This window comes from Desmodus rotundus, chromosome 12 (assembly GCF_022682495.2).
Source record: "Desmodus rotundus isolate HL8 chromosome 12, HLdesRot8A.1, whole genome shotgun sequence".
In the NCBI taxonomy this organism is placed as follows: Eukaryota; Metazoa; Chordata; class Mammalia; order Chiroptera; family Phyllostomidae; genus Desmodus; species Desmodus rotundus.
Window position 1 is genome coordinate 98,920,791 of NC_071398.1, and position 23,908 is coordinate 98,944,698.

The 23,908-nt window shown below is 54.1% G+C and overlaps 1 protein-coding gene across 1 annotated transcript; it reads right to left on the bottom strand.

Annotated features, from left to right (window-relative positions):
* Positions 1-10,384: 10,384 nt before the first annotated feature.
* Positions 10,385-23,363, bottom strand: SFT2D2 (SFT2 domain containing 2). The gene is made up of 8 exons (XM_053914794.1): positions 23,209-23,363; positions 18,765-18,851; positions 18,504-18,589; positions 16,445-16,526; positions 15,021-15,056; positions 14,876-14,934; positions 12,416-12,445; positions 10,385-10,728 (listed from the first exon to the last, which is right to left on the bottom strand). The coding sequence occupies exons 1-8, from the start codon at positions 23,269-23,271 to the stop codon at positions 10,689-10,691; spliced, it is 483 nt and encodes a 160-aa protein (XP_053770769.1). The 5' UTR covers positions 23,272-23,363; the 3' UTR covers positions 10,385-10,688.
* Between the last annotated feature and the right edge of the window lie 545 nt (positions 23,364-23,908).

The window sequence follows — 23,908 nt, forward strand, 5'->3', positions numbered from 1 at the left end:
GCTCTGTGTCGTTAAAAAGCTGGCTGGTTTGGGGATAACAGGCTAATAAAAGGCAAGACTTAAGTAAAGAAAGAGACTAGGAGGCTGGTGTCACAGTTCCAACAAAAAAATGGTGGTGTCTCAGCCTAGCGTGGTGGCCATGGCACAAAGACAAGTGACTGGACTCTAGATCCATCTCAGAAGTAGCTGTGACAGAATGACGTGAGGGACTCGGTGTGGGGGTAAAGGGGGTTAGCGGGTGGTAGGGCCATCTACTGGGATGGGGAAGGCCATGCGGTGTTTGTTACAGAAGCAGTAAGAAATTAACACAAAGACCAGGACACGTCTAAGTGGAGATTTCAAAAAGGCTGGGAACCAGGACACAAATGTGGCTCTGAGCTTCCTAGCAGCCAAGGCAAAAAGGGAAATACAATCTGGCATACATTACTCTGTGTTCCTAAAATAAAAACAAGCCATTTGCCTGAGGGAAACTTCTCCTATGAATCTTTATAATGAAAATGCTGTGATACAGTGAACAAGCTTTTCCCAAACAGTCCATAAACACCAGTAGGATGAGGATCCCTACCTTTAAAGAGTTTAACAATCTAGGAGAGCGAAAAAGGCATATGCCCAGAGAATTCCAACATAGAGACGTGTCAAGTGTTTTGGAGAAAAGAAGGAAATACCTTTTTTTCTTAGTCGTATCTGAAACAGTGTGCTCCTGAAAATTCAGTTAGCACCTGAGTCTCTTCAACCAGCAGGCCGGGAGAACGGCTCTTGGACAACAGCACCGCGGTGGCTGTGGGGAACCCCTCGCAGCAGAGGTGGCCCACGCCCCCATGACCTTGAGTCTGTTCTGTCTAGACAATGCCTCCCCTTGCCAGGCTGTGTCACCTCTGAGGTCTGTGTTATATTAGTTTATTTTTTAATTTATTAATTTTTAGAGAGAGAGAAACATCGATTTGTCGTTCTACATACTGATGGATTCATTGGTTGATTCTTGTGTGTGCCCTGACCGGGGACTGAACCTACAACCTTGGCAAATCAGGACGACGCTCTGACCAACTGAGCTACCCAGCCAGGGCCATGTAGTAGATATGTTAGATTGAACCATATGGAATTTCTGATATTCAACCTTTGTTTTCCCTGAAAAAACAAACAAAAACATAATTTCATAGGTTCAACCTAAGTGTTGGATTCAAAAGTAATATAAAATGCTTTGATGGATACATCTATGTAATAGTATTATTTTACTTGCATAATTGTTTTCTAGTTACTAAATAGCTTATTCTAGACAATTTTGGGAAAACCAAGAAAAGAAAATACTCATAATCTCAACACCCAGAGCTGACCTCTGCTCACAAGCTTGGCGCATTTTTTTCCTTTAAAAAGATGGGGCTTGGAAATGGTTCCGAGTGGGCCTGGCCGATGGAGCACATGCTTTTCTGGCTGCTCCCCACCACACCCCTCCAGCACGGCACCAAGGCCGTATCAGATGTGCACCCACAAAGTTGGAGAGTATGGACGAGGCAAAGGCCAAGAGGAGATGTCGGGAAAACCTTTGGAAACTGACCACGCACATGGCTGAGTGGTCCCTGATGGCGGCACAGATGGGAGAACGCTGAAATCCAAGGCTCGGGAGAAGCCAGCGAGGGACAGGCCACTCTGTGCACAGGACTCGGGAACATCCGAGGCACCGGACCATCGCTCACCTCTGAAAGCGGCGCTGTGGTTAGTTCTGCACCGGATGGGGTGGTATCTTCAAAGTTTACATAAGAAACAGTCCCTTTTGAGGCCCCCAGCCATCAGCCAAGCAGTGGCCCCTCCCCTGCCACATCAGAAAATGAGAGACCAACTTTCAGAAGAGAGGGGATTAGGAAGGCTTTGTCCTCAGAGTCAGGAGTCACTGATGGTGGCAGGCGTGAGGACCACACCAAAGACAGAGACTTAAGACACAGTCCTCAGATGACTAGATTCCTCCGTGAAATGACCCGTCCCCAGTCACCGCCAGCCCCGATCGAACGGGAAAGCCAACCTTTGTCATGCTGTCCTTACTCACAGGTATTCCGTCATCACAGATGTGTCTCAACCTTAAATATAGCCATACGGTCAGGGACCACCCGACACAGAAGTCAAAAAACCAAAGCAAGACAATAAATTAAAAAAGAAATTCTGAGGAAACAGAGACTATGCAGGTGGCGGACGATAGCAAAAGAGAACCGCAACAGTTCACTTACACTTAATCCTCTCCAGCCCCACCCAGGCTGTTGGCAGCACTGGGTCCCCTGGGTGTAGGACCAAGACCCCCGCTCCTAGAGGCCTCCGCTCCGTCAGGGCAGAACTTGGCCATTTGCTTTCCCCTCCAGACCCACAGGGGGGCAGCTGCTGCCACTTCTTTCCAGATTTAAGGGCTCACCTGATTGGGTGACACCACCTAAGGGACCTCCCTTTCATTAACTCAGTCAACTGATTAGGAACCCTAATTCCATCTGAAAACCAGTCCTTTGTGCCACATAGCGACAAAACCACGGGACTGATATCCCTTTATACTCAGAGGTCCAGCCACCCTCAGGAAGGGGAACATGGGGCACGTCCACCAGGGGACAGAGTCTTGGGACATTAAAACCCAACAAGCAAGAAAACCAATGAAAAACCAGAGGCAACTATAAACTACAAAGGATAAAACAAGTTGTCCCAGAAAGAAAATACAGGGTCCGGCAGAAGGCAGGCCTGCTGCAGTGTGGGTGGGAGGGCGATAATGTGGGTGTGATAACTCATAGTTTTAGTTTGAACTTTTCACCTAAAATGCCACATGGGTGTGCCTAAGTGTGACACTGTCATGTCACAGAATTACACGCTAATGATTTTATAATAAACACTTTTGTAATAAAGGAGGGGTGTTATTGGTGCCGGGCCCTGTATAATCAATATATCACAGTATACTAGACTTCAGCTAGAAATACAACAGGAAAAGTATAAATACAGATTTTTGAAAAAACCTGTGATATCAGGATGATGAGAGACGGGGAAGCTTGCATTGCAGGGGCAAGGGGGGCTACATTCTCATCTCCTATGGCAGGAAGACAGTAAATAATGTCGAACGTTGAAAAATGAACACGGAGCAGCATCTGTACAAGGTCTAGGAGACCGGGGAGAAACAGCAGGTTAACTGTACAGAGAACAGAAAATGCAGGTAACTGGAATTGAACGATAAAGTAATTTAAACCACAAAGAGCAGTGGCTGCCTCCGGGGAGAGGGACAGGTGAGTACAGGTTTTTTCCTGTACGTGTTTAACCACATGAGTAAATGAAACACTAATGAGATTTATTAATTTGTAATCTAATTCATTTAACAATCTTTGAAGATAATTTTCCCATGTTATCATGTAATGTTCTACGTTGTTAATGTTTGTGAATTATTCCATCTCATGAATGGGTCATGTTTCATTTACCCAATCTTCTACCCTTTTACTCGTCTATTTACTGTTTCTCTGATTTTTATCGCTTTAACAATTCTGTACAATAAACACGTGGGAATAGCCGTGATTGTTTTCTCACACTGCGTTTTTGCGAGTAGCGCTAATTGACAAGCACAAAATATGCTAAGCACTTTAATGCATTTTCTCACTTAATCCTTGTAACAATGCTAAGGGGTAGGTTATACTCATTGATTAATGGATGATTAATCCATTAATCCTATGATTATATCCATTTTCTAGGTGAGAAAGTTAAAGCTCAGAAAGTTGGTGAAGTAACCAGTCCATGGGCATCGAGCCACTGAGCCACAGAAAACTGTGTCCTGGACAATGAACTTCACTGTTCCTCTTGTTTCACGTGCCAGGAAGAGCTGAAATCTCTGAATGCTCCCAATGTCCCCTGACTTGGTGAACGGGACTCGTGACCGGAGGATGGGTGTGCTTCCCTGGCACCAGCTCACGCACCCGCCCCACCCACATTATGGAGCTCCGCTCCTGGCTGCACATGACCTTCAGGAGGGAGACGGACTGGTTAGCTGCAGTGGAAGTTTGGGAGTGAAGTCAGAGCCAGGGAGAGCCAGGGACACCGCTGCGGAGCAGGGGACGCCTGGGTTTTGAAGAGGTAGACGTGCGCCTTGGGCAGAGGACGAACTACATTCCAGAAAGAGAGAATATTCCGAGAAAAGGCATAAAAACATGAGTGTTGAATAACACAGAGGAGCTCAGCCCACATGGGACGTGGGACGAGAGGAAATTGAACGGGGTTTGGACGTTCGGTTTATTTCCCACAAGCAAACACTGCTGGGCAGCACAGGGACCGACCCTGTGACGGTGACACTGACACCCAAGAAACGGAGCTCGCGTGTGAAACCTGTGTCTCCTGGGACAGAGCATCTTGGGACAAGGAAAAAGTGCAACTAGAGAGAGATTTACATTTGAATACGAATAAAGCAGTAGTGAAGTGTGAACACACAGCTAGTTCAAAGATGACTGGCGTTTGGCCCTGGCTGCTGTGGGTGGTCAGAGCGACCGCGTCACTGAAGCGAGTAGTAGCCTGACGTGACAGGCGTTTTAGGAGCAGGGCAGGCCAGTGAGGCCGGTGAGGCAGGCAGGCAGAGGGCGCAGCCACCACGAGAGCTCTTCCGAAGGTAGGATCCATGGGGACAGGTCACCCCTGGATGTGGCTGTTAGGGGAGAAGGCACGTCGATGATGCTCCAGGATCCGCTGGGAGACTGGGCAGGTCGTGGGGCCACTCCTCCAGGACAGAGGAGACAGGGAAGTATCCAGAGGAAGGGCCTCCACGCTCACCACAAGCAGAGGCATGAATTTCCAGCTCACAGGCTGCAAACTCCTGCTCACCTCTGTGAATATTCGGAACTGGGAAACTTGATGCCCAGCTCTGTGACCTCTGGCCTTAACCGCTGCTGAAGAGGTGAGGGGACTCAATGTTCTTCTGCCTGACGACCTGGTGAAGTTTTATCTTACAGGTCCAGCAGCTGCCCTGCTGCTTTCACCCTGGGGGTAGGTGGGAGGGCGGGGGCGGGTGTTCATTAAGGTGTGTCTCGGACGCAAAGAGCAGAAATTGAAAGCCACGCAACCTGAGCTCCCCACCCAGTGCCGCCCTCCGGCACACTCCAGGCCGAATCCACGTCTGCACATTGAGTCCCTGTGGCTACCTGACACCTGTCCCCTCACCTCCAGTGCCGCCAGGAAATTAACACTCACCCAGGTACCTGGCCGTAATTAAACTGAACAAAAAGACAGCTGCTCTGCCTTCCTGTCTAATCACCGACCTGCAGCCAGGGGATTACTAGCTTCGGGGCAATTTAGGGAGGATTACGCTTTCATTAGTCTAGGGGGTCAGTCCCACACAATGTCGCAAGAGCCTTGCCACCGTCTCCCGGGCCGAGAGCCCATTCCGCCCCTCGTCCAAAGAGTTAGCTGGTACACAGCCGCTGGCAACCGCTCGTCTGACCCCGAGCAGCTGCAATTTTTCACTAGAAATGGCGCCCAAGTGAGCTCTGCCTCGAGTTTCCGGGTGTCTATGAGAGTGTCATTCCAAATCTCCAGTTAAGTCTCTGGCAGCGATGAGCAGGAACGGGACTAAGACTGTCCACCGGGGTGACAAAGGTAAACGACTCTTGACCTCTACACAGCTACGCACCATACACCCACCCCGCCCTCACGAAGCTAAACCTGGGGACAAGAACACGCTGACCCAGGACTGAAGTCGGGGCACTTGGGGGCTGGAGAGATGAAATAGTGAAATGGTGTGGGGACCCACGGAACACACCTGCAAGCCAAAGTCGGCCTGCCTGTCGGGGACCTCCAGTTCCTACTCTCGTTCATTCGGCAACTGTTTCTGCAAAGCCCCTTCCTTCTCCTTTAGGTGGTGTGCTAAGCGAGGGGCGGGGCAGGCTGGCCATTGAACAAGGCCCAGTACCTTTTAAAGGGCTAACATCATCAGAGTATGTCCTCTACCTGCAGCAGAATTAAAATGTCAATCAATGATAAACATCTAGAAAACCCCCAAGTGCCTGAAACTTAAACACACTTCCAAGTAACCTATGGGCCGAAGAAGAAATCACACGGAAATAAGAGTGTTTGAAACTGAATTCAAATGAAGACGCAACATATCAGAATCTGTGAGGTGCAGCTAAAGCCGTGCTCAGAGGGAAGCTTATAGTATTGTGTTAGAAAACGTGAAGATACAAACAATGAAGCTCCCACCTTAGAAAACCAGAGTAAGTTAATCCCAAAGTGTAAGAAAATAAATAATAAAGGCAATAAAATAAAAAATTAAATAAAAAACAGACAACCAATAGTTAAAATAAATGAGACCACAGCGGGGACTTTTATTACAAAATAACACATCACCAAAGTACACATAACACAAAACACACCCTGCGATGACTTATCGGAGTAGACCCCTTGTAAATGTCACTTGATCAAGAAAAGGGACGTGACCGGCACCCAGAGCCCTTGGGCACACCCTGTCCCTTACCAACCACTGGCCTCTCCTGCCCCCTGCCCCAAGTCAGCACTATCCTAACTTTTAGGCAAATAACTTGCTGGTCATTGTAATTTTGCCACCTAAGAATATACCTTTCCGTCTAGAATGGAGCTTTACCTGGTTTTTACTCTTCGTACAATCACAGTATTAGATGTGCTCATTGGCCACTCACATATCTCCCTTTGTTAAATATCTGCTCAAATCTCTTTGACTGAGTATTCTCGGCAACATTCAACAAAATTCATGAACCTCAAGCTAGACTAATCAAAATAAAGAGACGAGACCCCAAAGGCCAGTGTCTGCAATAAAGGAAGGAGCACAACTACAAATTCTACAGACATGAAAAGTATTTTTTAAAAATGATCAACTTTATGCTAATTTGCCAATCCTAGTTTATGCAATGTGACCAAACAATCCAGATGTGCAGGAATATCCCAAAATAAACACTTGAAATTTCTTACCTTTCAAAAAAAACCCTTCAAAATTGTCCTCACACTAATGTTAACCCCTAAGTCAAACTCCTTCTCACCGGGGGCCACATCAGCCTCACAGTGGCCTTCAAAGGGTCGAACGTAATGTCGACTCCTCAACAGTAAAGGAGTAGTCCCATTTATACAGCCCTAAAATTATTTCAGTCCTTTGAAGGCCACCGTGAGGCTGATGTGGCCCCCGGGGAAAATGAGTCTGACACCCCCGCCCTAAGTCATAGGAAAGAGAGGACTCAGCTCAGAAAGCCCCGTGAGCGCCCACAGGGAGTGCTGCCCACCGAGGATTCACACCGAAGACGCAGGCTATCCTGGTGGCCACGCACTGCACTTGGCGCGGCGGCCGCAGAAAGAAAAACACGAGCAGGAGACGACACTGGCTTTATTAAAGATCGTAATGCCATCGTTTATTACAGGGGAAAAGCAAAGCAAAAAAACGAGTGTTTTGTGATGCTTGGGGGGAAAATGGCTTATCAGCAATATCCTTTCTCTTTGAAACGAGCTGGTAAAAAGCACAATCTTCGTTGTATGAAAGAGTCTCAAGGTAGGAAAAGGAGCATGCACGAATATATTTTCAGATAGAAAAAATTCAGTTATGCAATCAGCAGCATTCAGAATTATTGACCGTCTACACAATTACAAAAATTGACTCATGTTATAACAAAGTGTTTTAAAAGCTCATCAGAGCAGAACAGGCACAATGTTCTGAAGGCATAAAAGTTCCCCACAGGCTTCTGAATGTCCCCGCCCCCCGCTTCACGACCAGAAGTTTAGTGCTTCCTTTCCTTGTTCAGAGTGGCTAAGTCAAGCAAATACACTGAGGTGCGCAGACAGAATCTGCATTTAACTTCAGCTGAAGGTGCGTGAGCTTTGTAAAAAATGCTACCTGCCAAGAAACTACTGCACATCCTAAACATAAAAAAATCTTAGATTTAAAAATAAACTATACCCCAAACCTCGCAAAGTGGCTTTAAAAGCCTGAACACTGACTTCCTGTGGTGGTTAATTTGCTGAAAACGGAGGCTGACAACAGGCTGTGAGTGTTCAGATGCCTGTGCCCTGCAGCCGAGCCCGGGCAGCGGTTATGACGGACAGAGGCAGGCCCGGCCCCGCCCCCACAGGGATCGCCAGCCGCAGGGCTGAGACTAGCTCATTCCACCAAGTCTGGTCACTCACACAGCAACAGGAGCCACCAACACTGGAAGCAGCCAAGCCAGCAGCCCCACACCCTCTTTTTAAGGTACAGCCCACTTCTTCACTGGTTTCCGATGGAAGTACCCACAACCCCTTTCACTCGGGCGCATCCCGTGCCCTTGGTTCCCGCTCCCTGCACACGCCATCTGGGGTGGAGGGAGGTGGCACGCAGGTTAAGCAGTTCACAAGGTCACCCCTCCAGAGTGACCAACGGAAGCTCCCCGTGAACACACTCAGCTGGGGACAGTTTTGCCTGCCCAGAGACGAGGAGGCCCGCCCAGGAGAGGGGGACGGGGAGCCACAGCAGGTGTAAGCAGCGGTGGCCGGGGGCACCAGGGGCAGATGGTGAGCCCAGACCCCGGGCCCAGAGTTACTGCCAACACTGTGAGACCACGCACGGCGGGACCTGCAGCGCCGCGCATGGAGCAGCAGCGGGTTTGTGCTGGATGAATCGACGTTCAGAGATAAAATGCACCCCGTCACCTTCCACGGTCACCAGCTCTGTCAGGACTGACTACCACCACCTACCGCTCACTGAGACGCACTCGCCCGTGTCCTGCCACAGCCGGCTGGGGCGACTCGTCCCCGTGTCTTCAACCAGGGGAGCAGTCTGAGGACCAGAGGTTGAGTGGCTCGTCCAACACGACACTAGCACGTGACAGAGCCACACTCACACCCACAGGTGATATCTGAGCCCACGCTCTCCACCACTGCACAGTACACACTGGTGACACCCTGAAGGCAGCTAAGGGCCCACTGGGGAGCAGTACCACTGCCTTCCAGAGACCCCCGGTGTGGGAAAGAACCCACAGAGCCACAGGGAGGTAGCATCTCACTTCCCTTCCTGGCAGACAGAAGGCAGGCGCGGGACCCTCAGCCAAAGACAGGATGCCCTCAGCAGCCTAGAAAGAACCTGGCAGGCTGGCCCCTCCCACGGGCCCCGTCAGGCTTGCTCATTCCTCCCGTCAGAGGGGAAGGCTAGCGGGTCTGAGGTCTCCGCACACAGGGGGGCAGTCCGACATGGCCACGGGCAAGGAGACCACCACTGCCTGTAGTGTGGAGGCACCCGGAGCAGAGCCTGGGGGCAGCCAGAGCTGCTGAAGGACAGAAAGGCACCACAGAGAGACCTCACTTGCAGGGTGATTCAGGGGGTGCTGCCAGCCCAGAGCTCTGGCAGTCACCACAGGACACTTGAAGGTCAGGCGGCAAGGGCTCCAAGGACACACAGAGAACAACGGGGATGCCACAGGCCAGGATGCTCCTCTCGGGGAGACAGGGCAGGAGACTCTGCATGGACCTCGAGCAACCTGGGCCAGGAGTCACAGGCCTGGCTGGTGACAACAGGGACCCAGCTCCCGCAGGGGCCCCAGAGCCACATGGTGTCACGAGACAGACTGAAGCCGGGGCACCAGGCTCTGGGTCCAGCTCTGCCACCCACCATGGCGTCAGGTACATCTGGCAACTTTCCCAAACCTCGATTTCCCTCAGTGCACAGAGGGACAACCCTGCTTCGTCACAAGGCCCCTGAGGACAAGCTCGGAGACACGAAAGCCCTCTGTCTGTGGTTACGTGGCCCATGGTGTCATCTCTCCCAGGGTTTCCCACACGGCTCGAGTGCCAATGTGGGACCTACTTAAAGGTCACAGGGCGGGACGCCTGCATCCTGCTGGCCCCACCGTGAGGCTCTTCCTTCCCTCCCCACCACCGGCCCCGCTCTAGCAGAATGAAAACCAGCCAAACATTTATAAACAATGAAGAAAACAAAATACAGCAAAGAAAAGCAAAAACGGTCACCTCCTGTCAGCTCTTGTCCAAAAGGAAAAGCACCATCTTCTCTGCTGCTTTGCTCTCTCACAAGCTAGTTCCCAGAAATCACGAGGAAAATAAGACATAAAAACCCAAGAGGAAGAGCGGGCGCCGCCGCCACACACCCATTCCACAGCCAGGGTGGGCCTGTAAGCGCCGAGGTGCAGATTCAGAAACCACCAAGCGTCCCTTTGGTGTCCCCGATCGCCGGCTCTTCGGGCAGGCGCAGCGGTCAGGAGGGCCGCGTCCCTAGTCCCAGACCCAGGCAACAGCGTGTCCACACTGCATGGGGCACGGGCGATGGTCTCCAAGCTGAGGGACAAGTCTACAAAGTCCCTGTGGGCCCCCAAACACTGTCCCTTACTGTTGTACCCCTGCTGTCCCCGACGGGGCTGCCTGTTGCCACCTGACGATCCCTGGCTCCCAAGGCTTGTCTGCTGCTTGACGCGGTTTTTATTTGTGAGAATTCGGGGAACCACACCCAGCGAGGAAAGGGGTGACGAGGCCAGCGCCTCTCCGGAGGATACAGAACCCGCCCCTCCTATTGTGCTATAAGACATCTGGGATTGGGGACACGCTGCTGCCTCCGAAAGCAAATGTTTGGGTCACCCGGACCCGCTGCGGCCAGAGGAAAGGCACGTGTCTGTGAGCAAGAGGGTTAGAAGGTATTTACAAAAGTGTCCGCCAGCTTCCGTCCACAGCGCCTCCCAAAGCTTCACAACGCCGGCCACGTGCTATGTGAGACACGCAGCGAAACACTTCTTCACAGCGTCCCTAGGAGGAAAAACACGAGGGTAAACGGGAGACTGTCACCCCAGGCTCCTGGGGTGGTCAAGACCCTCCTGCAGATTTCCCGGAACCCAGAGGGGCACGCTGCAGAGAAGACAGCACCCGACTGTGGGGCCAGGCCCCGGGCAGGACACTGGTCTTGTCTGAGTGGCCAATGTCTCTTCTGTACAAGGGCATGTCTCCGCCCACCCAACAGGCCAGGGGTGGGGACGAGGGCGCAGCACAAAGTGGGTGGTCTCTAGGGACCGCGGTCTCGATGTGCAAAGGAGAAGTCAAGAAAGTAGAGCCCGCCAGAGACCAAGGACTGGGCCGGGACAGTGCGCTTCCTAGTGCCCGGAGCCACAGAACGCACTCAAAGCGTTAAGTGCAACGGTCGCCTGGGGATTTTCCGTCAGCAAGCAGCAAACAGCAGAGGCACGCCGAGGGACATCTTCCAGGAGCTCCCACGCACAGGGGACCTCGCAACAGCTCAGAGCCCGACAGGCCGTGTGGCACGACCCAGGCGCCTGCTCCTGGGAGTCGGTGGAGAGCGTGCACAGGGAGGCTGGGCGCGCCACGAACCACTGTTCTCCCCAAGCGGCGTGTGCACTGGGGCCCCAGCCCTGCTCCGCTCTCTGCTCCCTGCGGCACTGAGCAGAGGGCACAGGGAGCCACCTGAGGGAGGGGGCCGCGAGCGAATGCACCCACGTGAGCAGGCACTGTGCTTTAACATCAAGATAATTCTAGAATGTTTCTTAAGGTACGCTCCACCCTGTGGTCCCTCCCAGGAGGTGTTCTGCGCAAGAAAAGGTTTTATGGCCAAATGAGATCCCTCCCAAACGCCCACAGTACACAGCACCCATCAGGGGATGTGAGAGCTAGCGCCCATTCGCAAGCCACCCAGCAGCTGCGAACATGACGGGCTTTTTTAAGTTCTCATCCAGCCAATCACCCCCAGCGTCTTCCCACCCCCGTCAGCAACAGACATGGGATGGCCAGGATATAGGCCTGCTCCTCCTCCTTCTCGGCTCACGCACTGGTTTCATTTTCTCAACAACATTTAGGAAAAGCTTCCATTGCGTTAACAAGAACGGAAATTAAATGGTGACATCAGAACAGAATCAGAGGTGAACATCACCGAACGTGCTCACTTAAGGGGACCTGCAGTATCAGAACCTTAGGGCTGGAGGGGCCGGCCCTCAGTAGCTGTCAGCGAGGCCTCTGTGTCAGAGGGGTCAGGTGCGCTGCCCAAGGTCACCCTGCTCATTGCTTCCCCTTTATAAACTGTTCCCATCCACAAGATGCTGCTGGAAAACAAGCTCGGGCTGGGATCCCTCCACCTCGTGCTCAGTGATGTTGAAGGGATGCCGCCTTTGAGAAGACCTCCTCTGGGCTACAGGCTGAAAGAGCGGGAACATGCAACCACACACTGCAGGTGCCAGCCGAAGGCTGCCGTGCGTGGGCCTGGGTCAGCACCCATCACTGGTGTGTGATGGGGCGGGGAGCGGGGGTGGGAGGAGATGACCATAGCTTACTAAAGAGGTGCCTGACATCTGCCTGCCTGTCTCGAAGGACCGTAGCAAAGGTAAAACAACAGGCTGTCTCTGCAAGCACTCCAAACTCACAGGCCCTTGCAGACACGGCACCATCCCCAAGCGACAGACACCGCAGCCCTGCATGCAGTCGGTCTTACCTTGCAAATGGTATGAAGGAAAGGCTGTACCTACAATGAGAAACACACACGGGAGATCAAATTACTCGGAGGGCGTGGATGAGCACAGTGGAACAGGTGTCTGAGCTGCCAGAGCCTCTGCAGTGACTTCCGGGGCCCTCACCCCTCGGGGTGGGGGGTGCACACCCACACCTAGGGCACCACCGGCCCTGGGGAGGGGGAGGGGGTCACCTGTGGCAAAGGAGGATCGCCTGGAACGGGCAGATCAGCACAGAATCCGTGTCCTGAAAGGACAGCAAACAACCCCAGGCCGGCTGTCCTCTGACGTTTACAAACCCTCAACAGGACACAGCTTCTCCCCATCGGGACAAACTGCCTGCTCTGCTCCGCTCCAGTTAATTTTTAAAAAAACAGAAAACCAAAAACCGTGAAGCCCCACTCCCTACTCTGTGGACGAAAAGTACAAGCAAGCTTTCTCTTCAGGAGCCCCAGTCCAAAGAGCTCTCAGCGGCCCAGCAGGAGCCGTGCAGGCAGGAGGCTGCCCACCACCCTCAGGACCGGCCTGGGGCGTTGGGCGGGATGGTTTCAGGCATCCACGGGGTCTTGAAACATACCCCCACGGACAAGCGGGCAACCATACAAGCACAGACAGGCATGAGTATGTGGGCACAAATTCCTGCCCCCAGAAAACGAAAATGCACACATCCAAGGCCCCGGCAGCCCCTGCCACCAACTTGTGCATCACATTAAAATCGGGCTGGCCCTCTCCCCCTACTGACACTCGCCAGGCTCACCCATGTGTGAGCACAGCCCATTCCCAAAGGCCGACAGTGTGAAAGCACAGCTACTCAACAGTCCAAAGTGCCAACGGGGGGCGGTGCTGAGCTCAGTCTCCAGACCAACTTCTAGCCCAGGGGTGTAACTGATCCTGGGACGCTTAGAAAGTCCCACGGTCCTCGGCATCAGACATTCTCTTCCCAAAGCAGATCAGCCACGTCTTTCCTGAAACCGTCTGGCAAATACCATCCCCGGGTAAACTTTGAAAGTACTGGGCTGGCCAGAAAGTCCAAACGCACAGTGTAGCACTTACTTGTCTTTAACTTCATTCAAAACGATTTTGTTACACTGTATCGTGACAGCTGCCCTATCAGCATGCATTTTTTTTAAAAAAACTTATCAAAATTGGTGAATTTTTGTGCAGCCATGTTAATATTGAAGATGGAAGAAAATACACAACATTTCTGGTGTATTATACTTTATTATTTCAAGAAAGGTAAAAACACAACGGGAACACAAAAACCAGAAGATCTGTGCAGTGTGTGGAGAAGGTGCTGTGACTGATTGAATGTGTCACAAGTGGTTTGTGAAGTTTCTCAGTACTGTTGACATTTTGGCCAAATAACTCCCTGCTGTGGGGCTGCCTCACGCACTGGAAGATGTTTAGCAGCCCCCCCGGCCTCTCCCCACTAGAAGCCAGTAGCGGGAGAGAGCCAAATCAATAAAATTATTGGAGAAAATGAAAAAAATGCATGTGTGTGCTTTTGTCCTGGCTGGTGTGGCTCATGGATTGAGCGCTGACCTGCAAACCAAAGGGTCCCTGGTTCAATTCCCAGTCAGGACACATGTCTGGGTTGCAGGCCAGGCCCCCAGTAGGGGGTGGCATGAGAGGGAACCTCACACTGATATTTCTCTCCCTCTCTTTCTCCTTCCCTTCCCCTCTCTCTAAAATAAATAAATAAAATCTTTTTTTTTTAATGTGGTTTTCCTTTTTTGGAAAAAACCTAACGGACTTTTTAGCCAGCCCAATATTACAGACAGAACTCAGAAGGAACAGACCCCATAGGTGCCATGCCCACCCTCCCGCTGATGTTGGACCAGTTCGGAAGGGCTGAGACCCCACAGCCCCACCTGCAGTGTCCAACCACGAAGCCCTTTCACCGCATGTGGCCCTCGAGCAGCAATAGGCCCTGGTCCTGCCAACAGGCCTCCAGCGCAGAGGCCGATCCTTCGGCCACGTGGTTTCCAGTCCGTCACTGCTCCTCACCCCTGCGACAATGCCCTCTTTGTCCTCCTGATAAGGATTCCTCCATCCCAAATGCAATGCTCAGTCTTTTCCTTTCCACTTTCCTTTCTTTGATGGCTTTCTGACTCACAGCCTCCTGTTACCTACCCCCGCAGACTTCGTTACCCTTGCTCTTACTGGATGTGAGCGGTTCAGTAACATTAGTAACATGTCAGAACCAACTGTGAGCCCAGCAAGAATGCAGCAGTGGGCCACAGCCGCCCTCAGCCCCTCGCGCCACCTACTGGCAGTGGGCCGAGTCAACTGAGTCGACAGGCTTTGCTCTGCAGCCTGACTTCACCCGCACTGAGATTCTTCAACTGAACGACGTCTGTGCTTCCTGACCTGCTCCCCGAAGCCCCTGGATTTTATCACCATCAATGCAGCGGTCAGAGATTGATGCAGAAGGGGACACTTACCACGTCAGGGCCAAAGACTGCAGAATGCAGAAGATGAGGGCAAGCCCCTTGTTATGCCACTGGAAGAGAAACGACACGGTGCCGTGAACGCCAGCGGCGACGGCGTGAACCACCGAGGCGAAGGCAGATACAAAGCCCAACTTACCCAAAAGGCGGAACACAGGGTGAGCGCAAAACACAACTGGAGAGAAAAAGGAGACATCAGTAAGTTAATGCGGTGACAATGACAACATGGGGAAAAACTGTAACCCTTATCGTCCTTGGCAATCTTACACCAACACTTACCAAGCTGCGGTAATTGGACTCTGGGGCAGCCACCGCGGCAAATGCTTCCCCCCCGTCCGAGCCTTTCACCACCCACCTGAGCGCCCGTGTTTGGCAGAAGAGTTAAAATCGCAGTGAAATTAAACTGGCCAATGAGAATTCAAGTAGGGTTAAAAGAGAAGGATCCTCTTCTACTTCCGAATTTTCCCAAAATCTCTACCCAGCAACAAGGTCACCTTCCCGGCCCACCCACGTGCAGCGGTCCTTCTGCCCAAACACATTATAAGGCAGGTTTCACACGCACCTCTGCACCCCAACTCCTGCCCAACACTGGGCTTCAGGGGAGAAGGGGCCGCACAAGGACAAAGGTTCACATGAGAGGCCACTCTCACACCCAGCGAGCGAGAGATCGGTTTCCCTGTCACCTAACACTTTCCCTAGGTCCTTTCTTAGAGAGCCCTTTCTACGAGACGCTGTCCAGGCCACCCCCACGCGCGACGGATCAAGGACAGCAGGCTCTCGAGCATCCATCATGCCTGTGGTCTCCACCCCTCCGGGATGATAACTTCACAAAAAACATGTCCTAAGTATTTCCTTGGAGCCCAGCTCTGTGCACGAGGCTCTGAAGGACAAAGTGAACAGCAGACGTGGCCAGGGCCTTGGAAAAGCTACCCGTTTGAACAAATGAGAGGCACGCAAACGAAAGTAAAAATAAAAGTGTGTTGCCCGCGTTCCCAATGTTGCAACACCGGTAATCAAATAAAAGGCTGGAGAACGTGGTCAGGAATGGTTCTGATGGTCACATGGACACAAACAGCCCAAAGAAAGGACAGGCACTCTGGGTTAACAGGACGGGGGGGTAGGAAGAGACTGAAGGCACGATCTTCAGAGTAGGGAACCGGGGCAATGGGCCACGAGGAAGACCGGCGAAAACAAGTATGACCCCAAAGTCACAGGACGGTGAGGGGCAGGGGTCCCCCTCTAGAGAATGAGCCCGGTGTTTCCGTGTTATTGCCTCTAAGTTGCGTCCACACGTGGCTTCACCCATCACCAAGAGGGAGTCCAGCTTACTTACTGCCCTATCACGTAGGCTGATTAGAGATGCAGCACCCTCTGGAGGTGCTTGATAGAACTGGCAGCACCTTAACCGCAGTGGAAACCCAAAGTGGGGGGTCCTTATTAGAAGCCTGCTCCCAGGGCTTGGTAACTAAGTCGAGATGAAAGGAGAAAGGTTTGAGAAGAAAAAATGCCCCAGGGCAGCCAAAGAACTCGCGCCCCGGAAGCGCAGCCAGTAGGCAGACTCACCAGCACCATGATGGTCGCGACCAGACGCGTGGGCTCGAACATCCTCTTCAGCTGTTTCATCGGCCCCATGAGGAAGACTGTGCTGCGGGGAGACACGCACAAGCCATGAGGCCAGAATGGGCCACCCTGGGCGCAAGCTGCCCCCCGCCGCCCCCTGCATGACCGGCTCACAGCCAAGAAGCTCTCACTCTGCCGGGCGCTACACTGAAGGGTCTCAGTGCACGGTTCTCGCTTTCCCCATCAACACGTGCGGGGTCGGTCACAGGAACACTTACCATCCGCATTTTACAGAGAGGCGGCAGCCCGGAGGGTGGGTTACCGTCCAGGCCGCCCGACTAGCAAGCAGCAGAGCTAGGCTGCACGTGCATTGGGTCTGACTCTAGGGCCACATTCGTCACCTTCTCCGAGGGTGCCTCCTTCCTCCTGTCCATCTGCCCGTGGAAACCAACCAACCAACCAACCAACCAGACTCAGGCAACTTAAAAAAGAAAACCACACCCTACAGGCTTAGGTTGTTTATGTTAAAAAGCAGAGCATCTCATGTTCCTTCACAACCTCCACAGGATGCTTCCAGTGACGATACATCTGCTCTGAATTGCTGGAAGTCTGCTCAAGGCCGCATACGTGACCTCATTCCGTCCCTCCACTACTCTGTGAGTCGGGTGTTGTGACACTTATTTTGGAGATGAGAAATGACGCCGAGACAGTTAACTGATGCATGCAGGACCACACAGCTGGGAGCTTAACGTGCAAACCCGCAACTGCTAGGTTCCAAAGCTCTGAAAGACCTCCCTGGTGTGCCTTCTGTGTGAATGGGACCTGAGAGGTGGCAGGAGAGACAGAGCAGAGCCTCAGGCCCACCACACCAGGGCCAGGGCCAGGGCCAGCCTCGTGTCATTCGTGACTCATCACAGATGGGCTCTTGCAGCATCAGCTGAGCAATCACCTCTTATAACCAGGGTTTAATACAAGCCAACCAGCAGACAGCGTTGGGGCGGCGTTCCGTGCAAGAATGAGGCCTAGGCAGAGGCACAAAAGTGTCTGGGACAGGCAGAAGATTCAGCACTCTGGGCTATACCAGGGGCAAGTGGGAGGGGCAAAGGCAGATCTCAAGGGCCTGAGTTGGGACTCCACCTGCAGAGAGGAATCAGGAGCCCCTAAGCAGCTCAGCAAGGACAGTAATGAACGGCCAGAAGGGGGCAGTGAAGGAGGCAAAGGACGGGGCAGTGGACCCCTGCAGCAGTTCGGATGAACGCACCATCGGTGGAGCTGAGAGCAGCTCCCACGCCACCTGCTCCAGGAAGCCCTCCCTGGTCCCAGGTCGGGTCAGACCAGGCCAGCTGCCCCTCCCTGAGCATCTCCCCCTCCACATCCTACTCTGCTATCAGGTTGTGTCTGTCTGCATGGCCGACCCGTGAGCTCCACTGCAGCAGGAACTGGACCATACTGGTCTTTGAATGCTCAGAGCTCAGCAGGGTATGATCAAGGCTCCTCATGGGAGGGCCAACAACCACGAGGACAAAGAGGAAGGAGTCAGCAAGAAGGCAACACCAGGCCTTGGGACCAGCGGCATCGGCACACAGGCGTGGCTAAAGCATCAGAGTGAGCAACAGCAGCACAGGGAGTGGGTGGGCGGGCTGGCGCCCTGCCCTGGGGAGCAGGTCTGCGATGGTCTCGCACTGAGTAATAACAGGTTTCTCCTGCAGCCACCAGCGCAGTGAGGCTCCTGAAGCCCTGGGCCCAGCCTCTGGCAGCAGCATGAGCAGAACAGGGCAGAGGGCTGTGTGGTGAACCTTAACGACGCATTCGACTGCTCTGGGCCACGGTTCCCTCATGTGGATGGAAACCGCAGCAGTGAGACCTCTCCTGCCCCCTCCTGAGGGCATTTCAGGTATAAATACATTGTGTGGTGGCAGTACGGGGACAGGACACCTTCTGACTACTCTTTCCTCCCCAAAGCCTTAAAGCTACCGAGGCCCTCTCCTTCCCGCCCCCTAACCACAGTCCACTTCCACGTCCCCCTCCAATAACTGGCCAAGGGTAGATTAAAAACTGTTACCTCCCAATCGATGCGATGTTACCAAAGGTGTAAAACACTGCAAACAGGTACAGCCCCTTCCTCGGCACCCAGAGCAGAAAAGTACCCTGCGAGAGAGAGCAGAGGGTGTCTTCCCCCTACCACACCACCAGGGATGCACACAGACACCCGTTCCACTCCCCACTCTCCTCATCTCCCGCTCCACCGGCCTCCTCCTTCCCCTCTCGCCCACGAAGAGCAGAGGCGGAGGGAAGGAGGCAGAGAAGGGGAGGGAAGCCTTACCAGCAGGGAGCAGAGAATTCCCGTGACAAAACACGCTGCGAAGCCTTTGATTCTGGTGTCCCAGCTTAATGAAGACGTGTCAGTCACCTGGAATTTTGGAACACAGGTTGCAGACCTCCCCGGGACAAGGGACACACAGGGCTGCGGTCAGAAGGTCAGAAGCAGTGCCCAACGTTGTTCTGAGGAAGGTGGGAGCACAGAATCCCGCACACTCGCAGCTTCGAGAGCCCTCCTGAGTCCCGGCGCCCAGTGCTTTTGTACCCATGGGTCCCCTGTCCTGTGCCGCTAACACCTCCAGCAGTGGACACCCTGCCTCAAGCCCACCCACGTCACAGACTGGAAGGCGGGACACAGACCCGCAAGCAGCCAAGCCTCACAGCAGCCCGGGCAGAAGCAGGCCCACGATGGTCAAGGTGTGAGCTCCGCCTGGCAGAGGCCCAGCAGATGGGGACGTGTCCCCTGGGCACCGTCCCCTACGCCCACTGGCCAAGCTCCAGCAGCTGCTGCTGTCTGAGACCTGGGGTGGGGGAGGGCATGGGCTCGGGCCCTCCTCAGGACACACATGGAGCTGTTCACTGTCGTAAGTGCTGTTCTTTGGGGCCGGTGGCAGCCAAGTGACGTGAGCGTGAGGCAGGTCCCAGTTAATGAGTTACCGCCCAACTCATCCCCATGCTCTGCCCCCAGGACTGTTCCCTCCCAAGAGCAAAGTTCAGAGGCAGCCAAGTTTCCAGAAAAACTCTGCTAAAACAGGGGAGCCTGTGAGCAGCCCCCAAGGTTTCTCCCCATGTCAAAGACAACAACCAAGTGTCTGCACCAGAGACACGCTCAGTCTGTCCCCCTGAGGCAAGGACCCACGGCTGCTGCAGCTGGGCACAGGCAGCTGCCACTGGGACCAAGAGCCTCCCCTGCAGAGCCAGGCAGCCGACCGGCCCGGGTCCCTTCACACAGGGGCGCACACGTGGCCACCTGGCAATGCAGTGAACACCGTCCAGCACGTTCCCAGCGGCTGATGGGGGACAGCAAGTGGTGGCAGAAGCTGCTAGGGTCACTAGACGGGAAACTCCCTCAGCCTCGAGGGCTCCCAGCTCAGGACCTGTTTCCCAAGGAGGACCTGTCTCCAAACACCCTGTCAAACCAGAAGCTTGGAGGGAAGGACCAGCGGCTCCCCCAGGTGTGGCAGGCATTGCTACAGAATGGCTTCACCTCCACCCAGGGGAAAGGCATTTAGGGCAGCTTATCAAACGGGGTTCTCCCCCCCATATTCACACGTATGGAAAGTGGGTTCATGAGACTGCAATACCCCCCCCGACACACACACACACACACACACACACGGCACCCACAAGATCATGTGGCAACACAGGACCCTGCACGGAAAGGCACACTTGGGGCTGGTGACATGCAGTGGGGGCAGGGCGTGAGGACCAGTGTGTGGGTCCCCTGGCGCCATGGCAGGAAACCTCACCTCCAAAGGGAGCAGGCGAGGCTCTGTCATCGGCCGCCCCGGGGCGCCCACCCACCCAGGCCAGGCCCCCTCTGCCGGACCTGAGCGGCCGGCCTCACTCCTCACACCAAGAACAGAGTCAGACCGAAAGCCACAACTCCTCCCACTCATGCGAGAACCAGAGAACTTACCTTGCCAAGGTGCAAGAACACACCAGGCTGCGTGTAGGGAGAAACGTGGTACGGGGTTGGACTGGATCTGCTACCTGAGCACCACTGGGCACCAACAGGCACATTTTTAAAGATTCAACCTTTTTTCTTCTTCTCAAAGAGGATAAACCATAAGGCGAAGTATCAAACTCAAACTGACGAGGCCTCGAGGGCACTGAACAGTCCCAACAGCAGGGGTGAGATTCCAGCCCTGCAAAGATCAAAGTCACCAGCCACGGAAGCGGTCTGCTTTCTGCCCTTGGAAGGGAAGCGACGTGACTCCTCTGCAAGCCTCTCGGGCTGAATTCCACCCCAGTGTCACCCTGTTCAGCACAAGCGGGGGAGCCGACTTGTCACCATTGTTGTCCTACTCTAGGTACATGGTTGCGAGTTCTCGGTCACAGGCAGGGGCAGCTGCTACTCCCCTTCTTCTCACTGGACTCAGGGAAAACCAGACACTTCCCACACAGATTGGAAACCAGAGTTGCTAGAACAGTACCTGGACAGAACCTGGAGGTGACGTGCTCACCTGCTGTCTGTTTGGCAGTGGGGCACAAAGGTCCCTTTGACTGTGGGGTGTGGACAGGAGAGGGGCTCTCGCCAACAAAAAAAAAAAAAAAAAGAAAGCTAAGAACTGTCCGGGGAATGGCAGGTAACGAGGAGAAGCTGAGAAAGCAAGACTGCCTCCTTCCCGCGCTGTGCAACCAGGGACCATCCACCCCTTCCTCGGCCCAGCAGGCCTTTGTAAACACACAAAACCCGTACTTTCGGGAAGAGGTCCATGGATCCCGCAGACTGAAGGGGTAGTTGTGAAGACGAAGGACCAGAAAACTGGTTGTGAGGCTACCTGTGATCACACATGGCCACAGAATTTTTATAATCACCTGGCTGGCTCCCCACGCAGGAGAAACAGAACCACTCATCCTTCTACTGTTTGCACGAAAAGGAGGAAAGTTTTAAAAGTACTCTCTTCTGGTGACTTCTGACAGCTTACACGATATTGAATTCGCAGAGACTGTAAAGCCACCTGTCCAAAGTGCCACGTAAGACAGAAACTCCACCCCCGAATCCTGCAGTTCCGCCAGCCATAAAACCACGGGAAGCATCAGCCTACCAAGTCAGGACCCGCATTTTACAGGAGGCCCTGACCTAACCGTAAGAACAAAGCCAAAAATAACCCTGAAGAGGAATTCTGCCTGTTCAGAAATGCGTCCCAGGAGCTCAGACCCAGGAGGTGCCAATCAAGGACCATGTGAACAGGACTGCGCGCTGGGAAAAGAGGAACCTGATAGTGGTGTTTCAGAACGAGAGAGAAGCACCTACTCTTTCTGAACCAGATTCAACACATGCCTGAACTTTCGATGCTCTGAAGCCCTTCTCTGCGTCCAACACAGCAGCACCCCTTCGGTAAAAACAAACTCAGCGTTCAGTTTTCCAGCTGAACTACACCATCCCCTCCAGGGTCTGCCTGCCGCTTCAGGATTGCATTCTGAACGCGTAACATCAGCCTCAACCCGCTGTCGACACTCCCCCACAAGCGTCTTCAGGGACAGAAAATGTCCCTCTCGGGAAGCCTGACGCTCCTAAAAGCCTGGTGACAGTGGGCAGGGCATAGAGCTCTGGATGGGCAGGACTGTGCCCATGCCCTTCGGAGGTTTCAGTGAGAGTTCAGTAAAGAAGTCAGAAATCCAGAACCCAGAACTCGGGAAATCACTGTTGGGCCCTGACCAATTAAGGAAGGTGAGAAATGGGAAGAACCCACAGACCTGTTTTGAAATGACAATAGGATATAAAAATTAAAATAAAATAAAATAAAAATAAATCTCAATTCCTACCACACTTGATTACTTCCAGGTGAAGTTGGCAGGCTGAGATTTCAGATGGGTGGAGGTACCCACATCTCGCGAAACTCAGTGACGTCAGCAACCCCACAGTGGGTGACAGGGGCATGGGAGAAAACCACGGGAGACACTGACCAAACTGAGAGCAAAAATAGGGTTTTGGTTGAAAGGTGGGGAAACTGAGGCGCACGAGATACACGCCGAAAGTAAAGAGATGTTCATTTGTTATTCAGAAAGGAAAACAAAAACCAAAGCAAAAAGCTGCTAAGAGAGGAAACAGACATTCTGTGGGGCTCTAGAACCTAGGGCATCAGGGCCCAGATTTCCACCGGACCAAAAACCTGTCTAATCAAACAGCAGACGAACAGCTCCGGGGGTCGGCGGAGTCCTCGTGCACACCGAGGAACAGGACGCAGCCCCGCCCTCCGGAGTCCAGGGTTTCGCAGCGGAGACACCTTACTCAACACGGAGAGGAGCTGGGACCGGGTGTGCGTGTCACACCCACAACCTCACCAGGCGGGAAGAAGGCCAGGAGCCCCCCCCACCCCGGCCCCGGGCGCGGCTCCGGACAGCCGCGCAGAGCACGAAGGGCCCCCGGTCCCGGCCTGCGAGGTCGTCCCTCCCCCGGATGCGTCCTCTCCGCGCCGGGTTCTAGGTTTCGCTCAAGCGTGGCCCTCCCCGCGCGGGGGGATGGGGCATAGGACTCAAGTAAACAGACTCCGACAGCCGGAGCCCTGAGCCCTGGCCGTCCCAGGGGAGCGCCGGCAAAGCGGGGAGCGGGGCTCCGCGCGGGGCCCAGTCGGGAATGGGAAATGGTGGTGGGGTCAAGGGGGGCAAGAGCAGAGCTGCTTCCCAGGAAATCCTGGAAGTCCTGATCCTTCCCACCGCCCCCATCCCGCGCCCCCCAGGCCCCTGCGAGCCCGCGCCACGGTCGCGCGGGGGCCCCTCACCTCGGCCAGGCCGCCCCGGTCCTCGGTGTCCTGGCCGCTCAGCACTTTCTTGAGTTTGTCCATCCCGGGAGGGTGCGCGCCACAGCCCCTCGCCGGCCACCGCCTGTTGCGCTGCTCCGTCCGCGGCCCTTCCGGGTGCGCGCCCCGCCCAGGTGCCCGCCCACCTGCCCCGGCCCGCGCAGGCGCCCACCTCCGCCCCGCCCTCCTGACCAGCTGATTTTGGAAGAGGGCGCCTGGACGGGCGGGGAGAGTTGGGTCGCGCCCCGGAGCCTGCCGCACTCCCTCGGCGTACGCAGCGAGCAAAGCCCGGGCCCCATGGGCGGGGTCGCCCACGCTCCGGCGACGCTGTTGGGAATCTTGAAGCCACCTGGAGGCAGTGCCGTCTACCCGAGCTTTGTGGAAACGTGAGCAGGAAAGGAGCTACTTCCCAGCGGACGTGCACCGAGAGTGTGATTTCAAAAAAACCTTGGGGACCAGCAGGGACTTGGGTGAGGGACTGGGGAAGGAATGCTAGGTGGCTGGTTCCTTTCACCAACCCCAAACTGGACCCCAGTGCTGATGAGGCCATGCCAGAGAACCTCTAATCCGCAGGACAGAGGGTCACAAACTACTCGCTGGGTAAGGTCCGCAAAGCTAACATCCAGAACAAGTCGCTCAGAAAAACAAACCCACGGGCAGCTTCCCCGGAGCGTCCACGAGT

Bases quoted from the DNA above. Each gene is read 5' to 3' on its own strand.
- SFT2D2 (XM_053914794.1), bottom strand. From the start codon at position 23,271: ATGGACAAACTCAAGAAAGTGCTGAGCGGCCAGGACACCGAGGACCGG. The intron at 15,057-16,444 runs GTGAGTCTGCCT...TTTTCTCTCCAG, and splicing joins TCGCGACCATCATGGTGCTG to TTGTGTTTTGCGCTCACCCT. The intron at 10,729-12,415 runs GTAAGACCGACT...TTTTCCTCCTAG, and splicing joins TCCTTCATACCATTTGCAAG to GGACGCTGTGAAGAAGTGTT.